Here is a 19,048-nt window from a genome sequence, read left to right as displayed (position 1 = left end):
TGTTATCATTACGCATCACTGTTTCCTCTGCAAACGGTCCCGATGACAATTGGTAAAACAAACGTTATATCTCTTCGTATGTTGGTCAATGTTTGGGTCGCTCGAAACCATGGATAACTCGAGCATTTTGCTCATCCCCTTGCGACCTCGAGCGAGTGGTGTTTTATTGTATCTGAAATACTGTCAAATTCAGCAATGAATACTTGCCGCCAGTACACGATGTTTATTGGATAAACTTCAATTTATTACAATATACAAATGTATTTTGAATAGGTATAATAAAAATTCTCGAAACTACAGATATATTTTAGACGAAATGTATTATTTGTTATTAAATTACATTTTAGAACAATCTGGGACTGGAATTATAAGTATTTGTTCACTGTTACGTCAGTAAAAAGGGGCGCACCAAAAAATTTTGCCTTGAATTTTTTCAGTGGGGTGAGCGCAAGTCAAAAACAAACAAAAAAATTTTTGTGTTTCTGAAAATATACGAGTGGCAAATCCGATGAACAACTTTTTAATTTGGTGTGGCGTAAAGCCCTAAACTTTGGTTTGAACTTTGAAAGATTGAATATGAAACTTTAAAAGCTTTCAAATAAGTCACTGTTACATACTTGAAATTCAAAAGTAAATCATGTTACAATGTTTTAATCCTTAATTCATTCCTGAGAATAACACTTATTTGGTAAAAGCTTCTATACATGCACATTAAAATGAACAAAAGATAAAAAGGTATCACATTTACGCCTGTTGCAAACTGTTAATCCTTATCAATAATCAATGCCGATTATGCATTGCAATTTTCTTGTTAATTGGACAATTTTTGACTAACAATCAAATGACATTTTGTCTTTCAAACAAGAGACAGTATTTATGTTGAGAGAATGTCTCAGTTGAAGAGTCAGAACTGTATACTGACATTCTTATTTGTTTCTGTGTCAGTTCTGTTTTACCTTGAAAGTTAGAATATTCAGCAACAAACCTTAGAAAAACTAATTTGAGGAAACTTGAATAATAGTTTTACTATCAATTAAAAGTACATGTTTCGCATTTTGCAGTGACAGTGAAGAGAACACAGTACCCGCATCTAAGAATAAGAAAGATAAAAAGAAACATAAAAAGCATAAACACAAACACAAGCATGATAAAGGGTCAGACAGGCATCGACATAAACACAAGCGGAGAAAAACAAGAGAAAATCGATCAGATGATGAGAGTGATGTGGTCAGTGAATCTAAACGTCGCAGATTTGCTGAGGAGCCAGAATATGGCAATGAAGGTGGCTTTGAAGAATCTGATTTGGAAAAGTTAGAAGCAGCGAGAGCTGCACTTAGAGCTGAATTAAATGGTGTATCAGATGACAGGTATGATGCCCTGTTGGAGGAACAATATAATGCGCTTAGTGCTCAGTTAAAGGAGTTTTCTGATCAACAGGCTGATTCTGGTGCTGAAAGAACTGATAGAAATGAAGATCAGATGGACACAGCAGATTATTTCCGACCAGAGTTAGGACTTGCTATCACTATTAAAGGTGATGCTCGAGATGAAAGTAGGTATGTCGCTGGTCGAGGATCATCAAGTGGAGCTGCCAAACGGCAAAGAAAACACAAAGAAGAAGCAGGTATATCTCAGGGGAACAGTAATGTTCACACTAGTATTAATGTAGATGCTGTTGGAATGAGTCAGTCTGCCTCAATTAATTTGATTGCAAGTTATGGTTCTAATGAAAATAGTGAATCAGAAGAAGAAGGGGAAATTGGCCATGAAGAGACAGGTAAAGATGAATTAGCGGATGAACTATTAGAATATGCAATGAATGAAGATGAATATTCCAGGAAATACAGAACTGAAAGCTCAAGTCATAGAAAAGAAGAGACTTTTAAAAGTTTTGAAAGAGAATATGAAGAAATTAGAAAAAGAAGGGAGCGGGAAAAGGAAAAGAAGAGGGAACGTGAGAAAAAGGAAAAAGAAAGGGCAGAGAGGAAAGAACGAGAGAGACGAAAAGAAAAAGAAAAGAAAGAAGCAAGAAGGAAAGAAAAAGAGGATGCTAAAAGACAGAAAGAAAACCAGAGGGCAGCTGAGAAAATTGCAGAAAGGGAAAAAGAAAGATCAAGGTTTGATATGTACATGTATATATAGATTTTGCTGACATCATGAAAAGCAGTAGTATTTGCCATACCTTTTCCAGATCCCTAAGCAGAAATGTCCTATTTATACAGTTTTAAAGTACTTACACTCTATTAGTGTCTAAAAGATCTGTAGGTTTTTGAGGGGTGGGGGTTGTACTAATAAAATTCATTTCAGGGTATGTATAATTCATACAGTTGTTCATTAAAAAGTTTTGAGATAAAGTCTTATCCGTGGATGTGATGCAAATGTTTAATTCTGTTGAAATTTGGGCTTTGATTTTTTGTAAGTTTGTGTTCATTTTCCTTTTTACAGATCAAAGTCAAGGAATGTGGAGTCACGACAAGATGTTCGTGATGAGAGAAGACGCGACCCGAGACCCGACGATCGTCCAAGATTTGATGAACATCGTAGACCAGAGAGTCATCAACGCCCAGAGGATCGCCATAGAATGGAAGAAGCACGTAGACAGGAAGATCGTGAAAGGGACAGAGCCACAGAGCGGGAAAGAGATCTAAACAGGGGTCGCGATACTAGAGATCCAAGAAGGTTATCATTTAAATTGTATCCTTTTGAATGGTGTATAATTTGAATGATATTTTCTGCAAGTGTAGTCAAGGAAAAACCTTGTTACAGAGAAGGTGGATCAAAAAGTATTTATTTAATGTCAATTCATTTTTTAGCTCATCTGATTTTTTAGAGAAAAAAATGATGAGTTATTGTCATCACTCGATCGGCGTTGGCGTTGCCTGGTTAAGTTTTGTGTTTAGGTCAGCTTTTCTCCTAAACTATCAAAGGTATTGCTTTGAAACTTGCAACACTTGTTTCCTATCAATAGCTGACCCTGTACAGCAAGAAACATAACTCCATCCTGCTTTTTGCAGTTTTATGTTTAGGTAAATTTTTCTCCTAAACTATCAAAGCTATTGCTTTGAAACTTGCAAACTTGTTCACCATCATATGCTGATCCTGTACAGCAAGAAACAATGCCATCCTGCTTTTTTTGCAAGAATTATGGCCCTTTTTGATCTTAGAAAATATCAAATTTATTGGTTAAGTTTTATGTTTAAATAAATTTTCTCCTAAACTATCAAAGCTATTGCATTGAAACTTGCAACACTTGTTGACCATCATAACCTGACTCTGTACATCAAGAAACATAACTCCATCCTGTTTTTAGCTCACCTGAGCACGAAGTGCTCAAAAGTGAGCTTTAGTGATCACCCTGTGTCCGGCGTCCGTCGTCGTCCGTCCGTCCGTCCGTCCGTCCGTCGTCAACAATTTGACTGTTAACACTCTAGAGGTCACATTTTTGGCCCAATCTTAATGAAACTTGGTCAGAATGTTACCCTCCATAAAATCTTGGACGAGTTCGATATTGGGTCATCTGGGTTCAAAAACTAGGTCACCAGGTCAAATCAAAGGAAAAGCTTGTTAACACTCTAGAGGTCACAATTTTGACCCAATCTTAATAAAACTTGGTCAGAATGTTACCCTCCATAAAGTCTTGGACGAGTTCGATATTGGGTCATCTGGGGTCAAAAACTAGGTCACCAGGTCAAATCAAAGGAAAAGCTTGTTAACACTCTAGAGGTCACATTTTTGGCCCAATCTTAATGAAACTTGGTCAGAATGTTACCCTCCATAAAATCTTGGATGAGTTCGATATTGGGTCATCTGGGGTCAAAAACTAGGTCACCAGGTCAAATCAAAGGAAAAGCTTGTTAACACTCTAGAGGTCACAATTTTGGCCCAATCTTAATGAAACTTAGTCAGAATGTTATCCTTATAAAGTCTTGGATGAGTTTGATATTGGGTCATCTGGGGTCAAAAACTAGGTCACCAGGTCAAATCAAAGGAAAAGCTTGTTAACACTGTAGAGGCCGCATTTATGACTATATCTTCATGAAACTTGGTCAGAATGTTAATATTGATGATCTTAAGGTCCAGTTTGAATCTGGGTCATGTAGGATTAAAAACTAGGTCACCTGGTCAAATCAAAGGAAAAGCTAGTTAACACTGTAGAGGCCACATTTATGACCATATCTTAATGAAACTTGGTCAGAATGTTTATCTTGATGCTCTTTAGGTCAAGTTTAAACCTGGGTCAGCTTCGGTCAAAAACTAGGTCACTAGGTTAAATCAAAGGAAAAGCTTGTTAACACTAAAGAGGCCACATTTATGACTGTATCTTCATGAAACTTAGAATGTTAAACTTGATGATCTTTAGGTCAAGTTCGAATCTGGGTCATGTTGGGTCAAAAACTAGGTCACGGGGTCAAATCAAAAGAAAAGCTAGTTAACACTGTAGAGGCCACATTTATGAACATATCTTGATGAAACTTGGTCAGAATGTTAATCTTGATGATCTTTAGGTCAATAGGTCAGGTGAGCGATACAGGGCCTTCATGGCCCTCTTGTTTATAAGAATTATTGCCCTTTTTGGACTTAGAAAATCATATGTAGGACAATATTTCTATTATACAAAAAAATCAGATGAGGGTCAGCACCCACAAGGCAGTGCTCTTGTTTAAAAGTGAAATATCTCATAACTTATGTCAACTGTGATCAGTAATTTCTTCATGGATTTCTGAAAAGTATGTAAACCTTGGTTAGGGATTACGGGACCTCAGACAAATTTTGCTATTAACCATATTCAGATATGCAGCCTCCGAATCAAAGGGTCTGATACTAACCATGCAGGGCTATGCCCCTTAGCTGATTTTTTCAGTTGCAGCACTGTTTTATGCATGAAAATGTCTTTTAAACAATGCAGTGTCAGTTAACATTCTTATCCAGTGTTTTTTCAGAAAACAGAATCATTTCAATAGTTGAAATATAAACACTGGCTATAGTTATCTTTTTTTCAGACTGAACAGTAAAACATTTTGAAATGCAACTTCACTTTGTGAGATAATCAGTATGGAGTTTTAAATTTTAGAGAAAGAAGTGGATCACGCAGCAGGAGAAGGTCTCGTGAACGACAGTTTAGCCCATACAGACGACGAATGGATCGACGATCAAGATCACGTGACAGAAGAAGTAGGTCACGTGATCGTAAGAAGGTGGAAGATCAAGATAAATTCAAGGGTAGTTTGTCAGAAGGGTTGTTTGTACAGAAAGATCAGTCATCAGATGAGGAACATGTGTAAGTACTTACCTGTTACCTCTCTCTGAGGTCCTTGCCTGTTACCTCTCTCTGAGGTCCTTGCCTGTTACCTCTCTCTCTCTGAGGTCCTTGCCTGTTAACTCTTTCTCTGAGGTCCTTGCCTGTTAACTCCCTGAGGTCCTTGCCTGTTACCTCTCTCTCTAAGGTCCTTGCCTGTTGATTCTCTCTAAGGTCCTTGCCTGTTACCTCTCTCTGAGGTCCTTGCCTGTTACCTCTCTCTGAGGTCTTTACCTGTTACCTCTCTCTGTAGTCTTCTCTTATAAAAAACTCTGTTTTACCAACAAATTATACCCCTGCATACAAAATATATTATTCCTCCTGCAAACAAAGTTTAGTGTGGATGGTGGGTATACAGTTGGTTTGTTGGCTGATCTGTTCAATGAAAATTGATTCAAGTGAAACTTCTAACACATGACCAGCATAAAGTTCAGATGTGGATTATTATTAGGGTGATTCAAGGCATTTCAGAGTTTTGTGTCCTTGGACTTTGTTTATCTGATTGAGCAGTTTCATAGGGTTATTAATGGCTTTTAGTAACAGCTGTAGTTTTGATACGAATTTTGAGCTAATATATACCAGATGAGCTGCCTTAACAAATTTGTACTCATGTTTTCAATTTTGACATTGATTATAACATTTTAATTGATTCCAATGTGTTGTCTTTCAATGTTACATTTACTTGAAAGTTGTATTTTAAGTGTCCACATTGACTTGAAACTTGCATTTTCAGTGTTGACATTGACTTGAATGTTATACTGTCAGTGTTGACATTGACTTGAATGTTACACTTTCAGTGTCGACATTGACTTCAATATTATACTCTAAGTGTTGATGTTGAATTCAATGTTATACTGCCAGTGTTGACATTGACTTGAATGTTATACCTTAAGTGTTGACATTGACTTGAATGTTATACTTTCAGTGTTGACATTGACTTGAATGTTATACTTTTGTTGCCATTGACTCGAATGTTATACTTTGAGTGTTGACATTGACTTGAATGTTATACTTTCAATGATGACATTGACATGAATGTTACACTTTCAGTGTTGACATTGACCCAGAAGAGGAGGAGGATGAGGAGACATTAATTGAAAGGCGAAGAAAAGAAAGAGAGGCACTTTTACAGGTATGTCATTAGTGTTGACCAGCTTAAATGGAATTGAGATATTTTATTGATTTGCTTCTTCATTTTCCTGTACTTTAATTGATAGATAACAAACAATCCACACCAAAATTTGACATTGTAGAAAAGAAAGTTCTTTTTACTGCATTAGTTTTAGTGACAACTGCTAGGGAACAGACTTTGATGGTGTTTGGTCAGAATTGTTGTAGGTGTTGCCAAATGTACGAAAGTTTGAATCCAGTCTCCAATTTAAATAAATTGACTTAATTAATATCACTTCACATTCCAAATAATAATTCTGGTAAAATAGAGGACTTTGCTTTATTTCCAAGATTGAATGCTGAGTTTGGGGGAATCAAGCCTGGGTCATTTTACAAGATCATCTGTGGCATCTATGTAGGACTAGCCAGTCTGCTTATAGTGCGATCAATTCGTAACAGAAAATGCCGACATACTTCAGAAAATGGGAAAAGCACCAAAGTTGGCACAGCTATTTATTAAAGCATTAAAAACATTTTTTTCATGGGACCCATTTGATATCTGTCAAGATGGCCGATATGGCGGCCATTTTCCAAAATGGCCGCCAAAACTCAATATTTACCTTAGAAGATTCTAATGAAAGGTCATTATATTTACATTCACCCCCAAAATGCACAAAATATAAATGTATATAATAAAATAAATCCTAAATTTGCATCAAATGCAAAAATAACAATTCAAATGATGTTAGTTTCTTTCTGTTTCCATGGTAACGGCAAAAATCTAACCTTTAAAACTTAGTTTAATATTATCATTGTGTAGTTTTCATATTTTAAAGAATATTTTGTTTTAATGTATGTAATTTATATTATTTCACTTGAATTCCCTCCACAGCAGCATTTTGAAACATTGTTGTTATTCCCTTACCAGTATTTAGCCAGATTGGGCTTATGGGTTGCCCCTGTATGCATGTCAATACGTCAGCCATGCAGAGTGGGATACTGCAATAACTTTGAAACTACAGCAGAATTTTTCATGATACGTGGTACATGGATAGATGACAATGCAGAGAATGCCAATGTCATTTAAATTTGTTCCTATGGCAACAAATGTTGTTGCTATGGCAACAAATAGTGCACGAATATGACACAAAGTGTCATCCTGCATTTCTTCAAAACAAGGAGAGATTGTTTCTCGAGAAATTTTACATAGACAGAGGGACAAATTGAGAACATGCTTGTTATCTTATTTTCTCCTCTTGTACATCATTTGTCCGTCTGTATGTCGGTCCATCATTTGCAAATGGCGGATTCTTCAATAACTTCAAAATTGCAAATTCTAAAGACTTCTTTATGAAACCTTGTTTATAGATGGTAAGTAATATGGAGAATGTGAAGGTCAATTAACTTAGTTGCTATATAAAATTGTAGTTTCTTTGACACAAAGTACGACAACTACCCCTTTCAGTTTGGGACTTCGAAATGCAAGAATAGATTATAGCGACGGGCTAGTAGGATCAAATGAAACAATGTTCCTTATTATGCACCCGCAGTCACAATGTCTGCGTAATAAATTGCTAACTATGTAACAAAGAAGAGTAAGGCTGAAAATATAAAAGTTGCTTTCATGGACAACACTTAGTAACTATTCTGTGAAATATATTACTCTGAACAGTGAGCTGAAATCTGAAATATGGTACATGTCAGATACTATTGTCAGTACACACAAGCACGAGATTGTGGACAACTTTAGTTAACTTGCATAAAGGTGCAGAGCATTTCAGCACGTTTGACAAATTACGTCTTCCTCGACAGACTATATCGAGAATGTAAATGCACTTGAGGAGCTATTGGTACGAGACTCGGGTACTTGAGACAAAAACTATTGGAAAGGTTCCAATATCAAAGATCTTTCTGGTCAGCCTTATTTATCTTGACTAGGAATTTTAGGAAAGTGATAGAACACCCGACACTCATATGTGACCGACCTAATGGGCAACCTTTTTTAGTATGTTCAAGAGGTGTAGCAGACGATGCAGGAATGCACATTATAGCCCTAATCTATATGTGAACAGATGGTTGATCAAGCTACTTGACATGTTTTGCTGTAAACAAGAGTATCGAAAGCCTCCAGAAATATAATACGAACAGTTTGTTTGTAGGAAGATGTAGAAAATGCATTTAAAAGCTTGATTCACCAGTAAGCGCGAGCTGTACTGGTTAGTTTTGTTTGACAAGACAGTGTTATTCTTACATTGGACTGCTTAACTGAAGTACAAATGGTAAATAGATAATATTTGTCGTCTTAAAACTAGTAATTCAAATTGGTATTAAAATTGGGTTTCGAATGTACCTGTGCTCATTAGAAAAATCCTCAAGTACTCACATTTAATTTAATTTTAATTTCAGTAAAATGTCCAGAAATAGATATTAGAGCACATTTTTCTTGTAGAAATTATAGATTCTGCTCTTAATTTTTAGCCCCGTTACCTTCAGCCACGTTTCCACCACATCGTAAAAACTAGCAGGACGCAGTAAGAACTTGTACAATGTAGAAGAAATACAGTAAACTCCGATAAGAACATGATAATTAATAATAACGGTCTCCATGAGTGTAGAGAACGCAGTCGAATTTTGGACATGTTCAAAACAAATGTAGTGAGAACGCGGTCTAATCAGGAAGCAGGAAGGACGTAGTAATGATGTAACTAAAACCTAGTAGGACATAGTACAAGCGTGGTGCGGACGGGAAAGGCTGCATGGCGTGCTCACTGCGCTGTCATTGGGTTATCATTGCGTTCTTGCTATGTCAATGGAATTCTTACTACAACTTATCTACGCTTGTGTGCTATGACCATGCTACGTGCATGCCAAATTGTAGTATACCGCATAAGGTTATTAAGACGTTCTTTCGGTTCTTAACACATCTTTGTCACGTTTGCAGTAGGTTCTCACCATGATTGGTTCAGATTCTGAAAATTAAGTATGAATACTGGATCCAATTCCCAATCACTTCGTTTTCAATCAGCAATGGGTATCGAACATCATCAGGAATTGCCACATTATCATGGACTCGGCAGCACTGGCAGCTTGTAGTGGACTTTTGGACCTCCGTATATCCTTCACACTGCTTTTGCTTATTCCACCACAGTGTCTCTATAAGACTGCTCTTTTTTCTTCATTGGGGCATTGGGGTGGGGTGGGGGGTCGTCGTTTATTGTATTTTATGGTTGTTGAGTGTAGATGCGGACACAATTATGTCAGTATAACTTGCAGAAGGAATAAAAAAAAAGAAGCGCATGGCTTAGTATTTATAAGAAGTCGACGAATGCAGTGAAAAGGTGATAAGCATATGGTTAAAGCATGGTAAGCGAGAGGTGCAATCTGACTGATCATACTAAGAATGTAGTAAGAACACACTGGACGTGAAGAAGCGCGTGGTAAGAAAATTAGTGTGAGCGTGTTAGACACCGTGAGAACCTGGCAAGGATGTTAAAAGCGCGCAGTATGAACTTTAGAACTGCACATTTTTCGAGTTTGATCCCCGTCCCCACCGCGTCAAAATTTTCAGGAAGCAGTATGATCTTCATGGTCTTTGCCTAAGAGTGATCAGGGCATTAGTTACTGTACATTATATGCTTATGACATTAAACTATAAAACCATTGTTATGGCACAATGTGCTACAATTTGACAAAAACAGAATATTACAGGGACATGCAAATGTAAATCTGATGACGCTGATCAACCGGCAATGACTTTTTCCCAAAGAAATCATGATGATCTGACAGGCCAGGGATGTTCACATGGTCTATCACACTAACATAATTAATGAATTATATAGTTTTATTAAGTGTCATTAGTTCTCTTAGTGTAAATAAAATTGAAACGAATACAGCAACACTTACAAATTCTGAGTCACGAAAACTAATGACAAAGTGAAACACATGTCATTTATTCACTAATACAAATTACAGTTTAAAACTTCGTTTACTCAAACTCTGATAATTCGAACACCATTCTTCAATTAATCTATCGTCGGGTCCCAAACAAATTCCTTTATAATATATTTTTCGATCACTCATACTACCGATAATTCGAATAAATTTAGTCGGTCCTGATGGGTTCCAGTTACCGAAGTTCGAATGTATTTATAATTAATTAATTTACATTTGTTGTAAAGTTCTGCACAGGACTGTTGCCATTTTAAACATTCTTGATATTTTATCCAAGGGAGACAACTTTTTTCATTTTTATTGGAACAGCAGTATTTTTGTTAATATAATATGTTTGGATTTATTCAGGCAGGTGGTTTTAGCTTATTATACTGATGACTGTAAGTGTCAATAGAAATTTAATATATAATATTATGTATTTTTGAAAATATATACATATATGGTGGCCATCTTGGATTTGTCGGCCATATTGGATTTTTCGGAGTGGGTCTCATGCTCATTTTTAGTATTTTGCCCTAAAGTAGTTATTTACCAAGTTTCATGCTTTTCCCATTTTCTGAAGTATTTTTACACCATTTTACTGTACTATTAGCTCAGTATGGAGAGTGCAGATCTATGGATCAAGGGGTCGTGAGTTTGATCCCTGGTTTGGGGCATATGTTCTCCATGACGATTTGATGAAAGACATTGTGTCTGAAATCAATTATTATCCACCACTTATTCATGTAGGAAAATTGGCAGGTACTTGAGGAGAACAGTTTTGTACTGGTACAGATTCTAGGAATACTGGTTAGGTTAACTGCTGGCTATTACATAACTGAATTTCTGTTGAAGAACTGCATTAAACCCAAAGCAAACACACAAATGTAAGTGGGACAGAAAATAATAGAGATGTGTTTATGGAAAATGTAGTCAAACAAAACATGAAGTGCATTAAGTAAGAAAGGGAATAATTTGAATAATATTATGTTGCTTTTTTATGTTCGAAGTCTTAATGCATATACCAGTATATAAATCATTCTTTTTAGCTCACCTGAGCACGAAGTGCTTGTGGTGAGATATTGTGATGGGTCACCAGCCGTTCAGCCACAAGTTTCTTCAATGACATCTCCTTTGAAGCTACTGGTCAGAATTGCACAAAACTTGGTCAGTAGCATCCTGGCATGATCCTCTTTTGAGATAAATTTCAGCTAAGCCCATTTTCAGGGCCGCTAAAAATAGAAGAAAAACCTTTAATAGACTTATTCTTAAACTTGCATTACTATAAGGTCCTCTCTATATTTAGCTCGACTATTCGAAGAATAGTCTAGCTATTCTACTCACCCTGGCGTCGGCGTCACACCTTGGTTAAGTTTTTGCATGCAAGTACATACAGCCATCAATGAAAGGCATATAGCTTTGAAACTTATTTTTTCTTTTTCTAGGTCAATTACCAACCTCTCTGGGTCAAGTCCCATAACTCTGACATGTATTTTGAGCAAATTATGCCCCCTTTTGGACTTAGAAAATTTTGGTTAAAGTTTTACATGCAAGTTACTATCTCCAAAACTAATGCAGATATTGATTTGAAACTTCACATGTGTCTTCGGGGTTATAAAACTAGTTGATAGCAGCAAGTCCCATAACTCTGACCTTCATTTTGGCCAAATTATGCCCCCTTTTGGACTTAGGAAATTCTGGTTTAAGTTTTGCGTGCAAGTACATACAGCTATTTCTAAAAGGCATATAGATTTGAAACTTACTTTTTCTTTTTCTAGATCAATTACCAACCTCACTGGGTCCCATAACTCTGACATGTTTTTTGAGCAAATTATGCCCCCTTTTAGACTTAGAAAATTTTGGTTAAAGTTTTACATGCAAGTTATTATCTCCAAAACTAATGCAGATATTGATTTGAAACTTTACATGTGTCTTCGGGGTTATAAAACTAGTTGATAGCAGCAAGTCCCATAACTCTGACCTTCATTTTGGCCAAATTATGCCCCCTTTTGGACTTAGCAAATTCTGGTTAAAGTTTTGCGTGCAAGTACATACAGCTATTTCTAAAAGGCATATAGATTTGAAACTTATTTTTTCTTTTTCTAGATCAATTACCAACCTCACTGGATCAAGTTTCATAACTCTGGCATGTATTTTGGGCAAATTATGCCCCCTTTTGGACTTTGAAAATTCTGGTTAAAGTTTTACATGCAAGTTTCTATCTCCAAAACTAATGCAGATATTGAATTGAAACTTCACATGTGCCTTCTAGGTTATAAAACTAGTTGATAGCAGCAAGTCCTATAACTGATATGCATTTTGGTCAAATTAATCCCCCTTTTGAACTTAAAACTCTTTTGATATTTAACCTTTTTGGGTAATATTTTCCTGCTTCTGGGACAATATTTCGAATAGTCGAGCTTGGCTGTCTTACGGACAGCTCTTGTTTATTAAGATTAAGGCACTTGGCCCCTTTAAGTGGCCCCTTGAACTGAAAATAGAAAAACTTTTTAAATGACTTATTCTCATGAACTGCTTGATGGATCTTCATCAAACTTGGTCTGTAGCATCAGTATAAGGTCAGCTCCCAAATTTTTTAAATGTGGGCACCAGTCCCCCCTGGAGCTAAAAAACTGTCTGTAAAGGACTTCTGATCATGAACAGCTTGATGGATCTTCATCAAACTTGTTCTGTAGCATCATAGTAAGGTCTTCTTTTAAATTTGTTCAAATGGGGGTGGGGGCATAGAGCAAAATACAGAAATAAATTGTGTATCTATAAACAACTTCTTAAAACTCCTCAGCCTGCTCCAGTTCTGTGTGTATATTTTTTCACCCAATTTGAAGACCTTAGAAGCATGTAGAGTTTCAACTGTTTATCATCTTTCACACTAATTATGCCCCCCTTCGAAGAAGTAGGGTATATTGTTTTGCAGATGTCGGTCGGTATGTTGGTCGGTTCGTATACCAATCCTTTTCCAGATGATAACTAAAGAACACTTTGGGCTAGGATCATGAAAATTGGAGGTTGTTCATGACCAGCAGATAACCCCTATTGATTTTGAGATCAACAGGTCAAAGGTCAAGGTGACAGTGACCTGGAACAGTTAAATGGTTTCCGGATGATACCTTTAAGTCTAGGATCATGAAAGTTGATGGATAGGTTGGTCATGACTAGCAGATGACCCCTACTGATTTTGAGGTCAGTAGGTCAAATGTCAGAGGTCAAAGTCACAGTGACTTGGAACAGTTAAATGGTTTCCGGATGATACCCATAGGTTTAAAATCATGAAAGCTGATAGGGAGATTGGTCCTGACCAGCAGATGACCCCTAATGATTTTGAGGCCAGTAGATTCAAGGTCAAGGTCACAGTAGCCTGGAACAGTTAAATGGTTTCCGCATGATAAGTCAAGAATGCTTGGGCCTAGGATCACAGTGACCCGGAACAGTTAAACTGTTTCTGGCTAAATATTTATAGGGAGGCTGTTCGTGACCAGCAGATGACCCCTATTGATTTTGAGGTCAGTAGGTTCAAGGTCAAGGTCACAGTGACCCAGAACAATTAAATCGTTTCTAGACGAATACGTTGGAATGCTTGGGCCTAGGATTATGAAAGTTGATAACGAGGTTGATTATGACATAATTATTGATTTGAGGTCAGTATGTCAAACCTCCACTGCACAGTGACCAAATACTTTCTGTTCCTTGTGCAGTTCCTGGATGCATCAAAGGGGGCATTTCGTGTTCTACGAGCTCTTGTTTATGTAATCAGATTTTACTGCCTCGAACTTTCCACTCCTTAAGTATATTATGGTCCTCCAAAGTTACTCAATGTCAAGCCTGTTTAAGCTCTGAAACTCAGGTGAGCAATCTAGGACCATCACGGCCTTTTGTTTACATTTACTTACCTTTATAGTTATCACAACTGCACACTTCAAACAGAGAGTCCAAATATAAAGATGACACAGTTTTATCATATTTTAAAGTATATCAATTTTAATTTTCTCAGTCTTGAAATTTAATGATCAATGTTTTTCTTTTTATTTTGATAATTTTAATTTCAGAAATTAAAACAAAATGAAGCACAGGAAGATCAGCTTGAGGCTCAAGCAGCTAACCAGTCTGTGGATAAACCAGAGGAGATAGAGTCCCAGTCTACAGGTATTATCATAGACATGGAACCAGTCCAGTCTCTACAACAACAACAACAAGGTATGCTCATACAGAATATGGAATAAGAGATCTATCACCCTTCTCGTTTGGTTTAGGGTAAAGTCTTCTTAAATGTTTTGATAGATAAATTACAACTGATGTCAGCTGTTTTAAGTTATATGCTAACTAAACAAAGTAACTCACTTGTGTACCTGATGTCTTTGTTGGTACAGTTAGAGAGAAGACATTATGAATTAGAGAAGATTATGTATTACTGTGTCAATTTATGATTACTGAAATGTCATATCACTGTCCATTGCTTTCTTCCATTCCAAATGAATTTACATAACAGTATTTTAGCATAACTATTTGAATTTTTTTCAAACATGCAATGTGCATGTTCAGTAACTCAGTTTTGTATCTTTTCAAAGGTATGTCCCCTTTTTGTTTGTAAGCTGGTATCTCAGTTTCCTCTAATTGAAATGGATTGAAACTTCATACACTTGTTCCCTGCATATATATGATATGAAGTGCAAACTTCCCAATGCTCTAGTTCTGTTTTTCTTTTTCAAGAAACTATTCCCTTTTTTCTTTTTCAAGAAACTATTCCCTTTTTTAAGAAACTATTCCCTTTTTTCTTTTTCAAGAAACTATTCCCTTTTTAAACTAATCAATATTTTTAATGTAGTCTTGTTTTCTCATTAAGCATCATAAGAGGGGAAAGTTCTTTGATTCAAAATTGTTGCCTCTTTTGCACTTGTTTAAGACTGTGTTTGCATTATATTAACTTTTTTATTGGCAAGCATTTTGAACAATCTTCCCCTTTTTTACATAGAAATGTTGTTTAAATTTGAATTTAAGCATGTTTCTCAGACAATAAAATCACTGTAAGAGATATGCCATTTATTAAACAAATCTCTCTAATAAATATATACTTACAGCTGAAAGCGTTGATGGCCCACAGAGCCCAGATGCACAAGCTAGTCCTCATACCTCAACTAGCGACAGTTCTAGCAGTTCATCATCATCATCTTCATCATCATCATCAGATAATAGTGACAATGAAACAGCAGATAGACATGAGAGAAAGAAAATAGAGAAAAAGAAAGTTAAAGAAATAATAAAACTGTATGATAAATATTCTGCAGATAAAACTTCTGATTATGACTCTGAAAGAAAAAGAAGAGAGATTAGTAGAGATCAGAGATCAAGAACTAAAGAAGTTAGTGATAATGAGAAGTTCTATAAGGAGGGAAGCAAAGAAAGATATAAAGTTGGTAAGAATGAAGAAGATGAAATGGAAAGTGATGACAACAAGAATGTTGAGACTGTGAGAGAGGAAAGAAAGAACAGAGAAGAGAAAACTACAGATAGTGAAGAAGAAATGAGACAAAGAATTATGAACAGAATGAAAAATGGAAGTAGAGGGAAAGGTGAGAATAGAAATGATGATTCTGATGAAGATAGAAAAGATAGAAAGAAAAATAAAAGGGATGATAGGGATGATAAAAGGAGTGAGAGAAGAAAGAAGAGAGATAGTAGTGAAGAGCTTGAGAGAAGTTATAAAAAGATTGAAAAGAAAAAAGGGAAAAGAAAGGAAGAGTCCAAGTATGAGAGAAAAGATAGAACTGATGATTCCAGAAGGAAGAAGTACGAATATTCATCAGAGGGCGATCAGGACAGAAAACGTGATAAATACAGAAAAGACGCTAGAAAGAAAACAAGAAGAGACAGTGATGAAGACAGGTATGACAGAAGGAAAAGAAGCAGTCGATACAGCAGTGATGATGATTATTATAGAAAAGATAATCAAGGTAGAGAAAGGCGAAAAACTTCAAGAAGATACAGCAGTTCTAGCGATGATGATAGTGACTCTGATTACAAAGATAGAAGAACTAAACAAGATTCTAGAAAAGATAAATATGAAAGACCAAGGGACAGAAGTGATAAAGATAAGAAAAAAGAGAAATCTGAAGACAAGGCCATAGTGGGAAGTGAATCTGTTCAAAAAGATGAGTCGAAAATATTTGATAATCTGGAAGATGAAAATACCACAGATTTTGAGGAAATTGTGAAACAGAAACGACTGTCTCTAGAGGGATTTAATGAAGGTAATTGTAATTGTTTATTGACAATGGTAAATGGAAATTAACTTTATTTATAAAACTTTTAGATGTCAGTACTAATACAAAGATGAGTAGATGTTTCAGGTGTTCATTTTTGGTTAGATACTGTAAGTTTGTTTACAGTAAAACATTGCCCTCTTGAGATTACAAGGACATGAACAAAATGCTCCTGGGTCTTGATCAATCCAAACCTAGAAAATTAAGGGATGGCATGATTTTTAGCTCACCTGTCACAAAGTGACAAGATGAGCTTTTGTGATTGCGCTGTGTCCGTCGTCCGTCGTCCGTGCGTCCGTCCGTCCGTAAACTTTTGCTTGTGACCTCTCTAGAGGTCACATTTTCCATGGGATCTTTATGAAAGTTGGTCAGAATGTTCTTCTTGATGATATCTAGGTCAAGTTCGAAACTGGGTCACGTGCCTTTAAAAACTAGGTCAGTAGGTCTAAAAATAGAAAAACCTTGTGACCTCTCTAGAGGCCATATATTTCACAAGATCTTCATGAAAATTGGTCAGCATGTTCACCTTGATGATATCTAGGTCAAGTTTGAAACTGGGTCATGTGCCATCAAAAACTAGGTCAGTAGGTCTAAAAATAGAAAAACCTTGTGACCTCTCTAGAGGCCATATATTTCACAAGATCTTCATGAAAATTGGTCAGAACGTTCACCTTGATGATATCTAGGTCAAGTTCGAAACTGGGTCACATGCCTTCAAAAACTAGGTCAGTAGGTCAAATAATAGAAAAACCTTGTGACTTCTCTAAAGGCCACATTTTTCATGGGATCTTTATGAAAGTTGGTCAGAATGTTCACCTTGATGATATCTAGGTCAAGTTCGAAACTGGGTCACGTGCAATCAAAAACTAGGTCAGTAGGTCTAAAAATAGAAAAACCTTGTGACCTCTCTAGAGGCCATATATTTCACAAGATCTTCATGAAAATTGGTCAAAAGGTTCACCTTGATGATATCTAGCTCAGGTTCAAAATTGGGTCACGTGCCTTCAAAAACTAGGTCAGTAGGTCAAATAATAGAAAAACCTTGTGACCTCTCTAGAGGCCATATTTTTCATGGGATCTGTATGAAAGTTGGTCTGAATGTTCATCTTGATGATATCTAGGTCAAGTTTGAAACTGGGTCACATGCGGACAAAAACTAGGTCAGTAGGTCAAATAATAGGAAAACCTTGTGACCTCTCTAGAGGCCATATATTTCATGAGATCTTCATGAAAACTGGTCAGAATGTTCACCTTGATGATATCTAGGTCAAGTTCGAAAATGGGTCAAGTGCCATCAAAAACTAGGTCAGTAGGTCAAATAATAGAAAAACCTTGTGACCTCTCTAGAGGCCATATTTTTCATGGGATCTGTATGAAAGTTGGTCAGAATGTTCATCTTGATGATATCTAGGTCAAGTTTGAAAGTGGGTCACATGCCATCAAAAACTAGGTCAGTAGGTCAAATAATAGAAAAACGTTGTGACCTCTCTAGAGGCCATATTTTTCATGGGATCTGTATGAAAGTTGGTCTGAATGTTCATCTTGATGATATCTAGGTCAAGTTCGAAACAGGGTCATGTGCGGTCAAAAACTAGGTCAGTAGGCTTAAAAATAGAAAAACCTTGTGACCTCTCTAGAGGCCATACTTGTGAATGGATCTCCATAAAAATTGGTCAGAATGTTCATCTTGATGATATCTAGGTCAAGTTGGAAAGTGGGTCTCATGCCGTCAAAAGTAGGTCAGTAGGTCAAATAATGAAAAAATGTTGTGACCTCTCTAGAGGCCATATTTTTCATGGGATCTGTATGAAAGTTGGTCTGAATGTTTATCTTGATGATATATAGGTCAAATTTGAAACTGGGTCAACTGCGATCAAAAACAAGGTCAGTAGGTCTTGAAATAGAAAAACCTTGTGACCTTTCTAGAGGCCATACCCTTGAATGGATCTTCATGAAAATTGGTCAGAATGTTCACCTTGATGATATCTAGGTCAAGACTGAAACTGGGTCACGTGCCTTAAAAAACTAGGTCAGTAGGTCAAATAATAAAAAAACCTTGTGACCTCTCTAGAGGCCATATTTTTCATGGGATCTGTATGAAAGTTCGTCTGAATGTTCATCTTGATGATATCTAGGTCAGGTTTGAAACTGGGTCAACTGCGGTCAAAAACTAGGTCAGTAGGTCTAAAATTAGAAAAATCTTTTGACCTCTCTAGAGGCCATATTTTTCAATGGATCTTCATGAAAATTGATCTGAATGTTCACCTTGATGATATCTAGGTCAGTTTCGAAACTGGGTCACGTGCGGTCAAAAACTAGGCCAGTAGGTATAAAAATAGAAAAACCTTGTGACCTCTCTAGAGGCCATATTTTTCATGAGATCTTCATGAAAATTAGTGAGAATGTTCACCGTGATATCTAGGTAAAGTTGAAAACA

The 19,048-nt window shown here is 36.4% G+C and overlaps 1 protein-coding gene across 13 annotated transcripts in view; it reads left to right on the top strand.

Annotated features, from left to right (window-relative positions):
• The window catches only part of LOC123548579 (serine/threonine-protein kinase PRP4 homolog), a 40,834-nt gene that overhangs the window by 6,523 nt on the left and 15,263 nt on the right, over positions 1-19,048 (top strand). For all 13 annotated transcript variants that reach the window (XR_008371409.1, XR_008371405.1, XR_008371399.1 and 10 more), the window contains exons 2-7: positions 1,062-2,117; positions 2,446-2,679; positions 5,072-5,278; positions 6,347-6,428; positions 14,401-14,548; positions 15,430-16,599. Coding sequence is in view for 1 of the 13 variants with exons in the window: in XM_045335951.2 (XP_045191886.2) it covers positions 1,062-2,117; positions 2,446-2,679; positions 5,072-5,278; positions 6,347-6,428; positions 14,401-14,548; positions 15,430-16,599 (2,897 nt within the window). In the remaining 12 variants the exon portion in view is untranslated. The remainder of the gene's footprint in view (positions 1-1,061; positions 2,118-2,445; positions 2,680-5,071; positions 5,279-6,346; positions 6,429-14,400; positions 14,549-15,429; positions 16,600-19,048) is intronic.

This window comes from Mercenaria mercenaria, chromosome 6 (assembly GCF_021730395.1).
Source record: "Mercenaria mercenaria strain notata chromosome 6, MADL_Memer_1, whole genome shotgun sequence".
NCBI lineage: Eukaryota > Metazoa > Mollusca > Bivalvia > Venerida > Veneridae > Mercenaria > Mercenaria mercenaria.
Note: the sequence above shows the minus strand (reverse complement) of the source record. Positions and strands in the feature narration are given on the sequence as shown.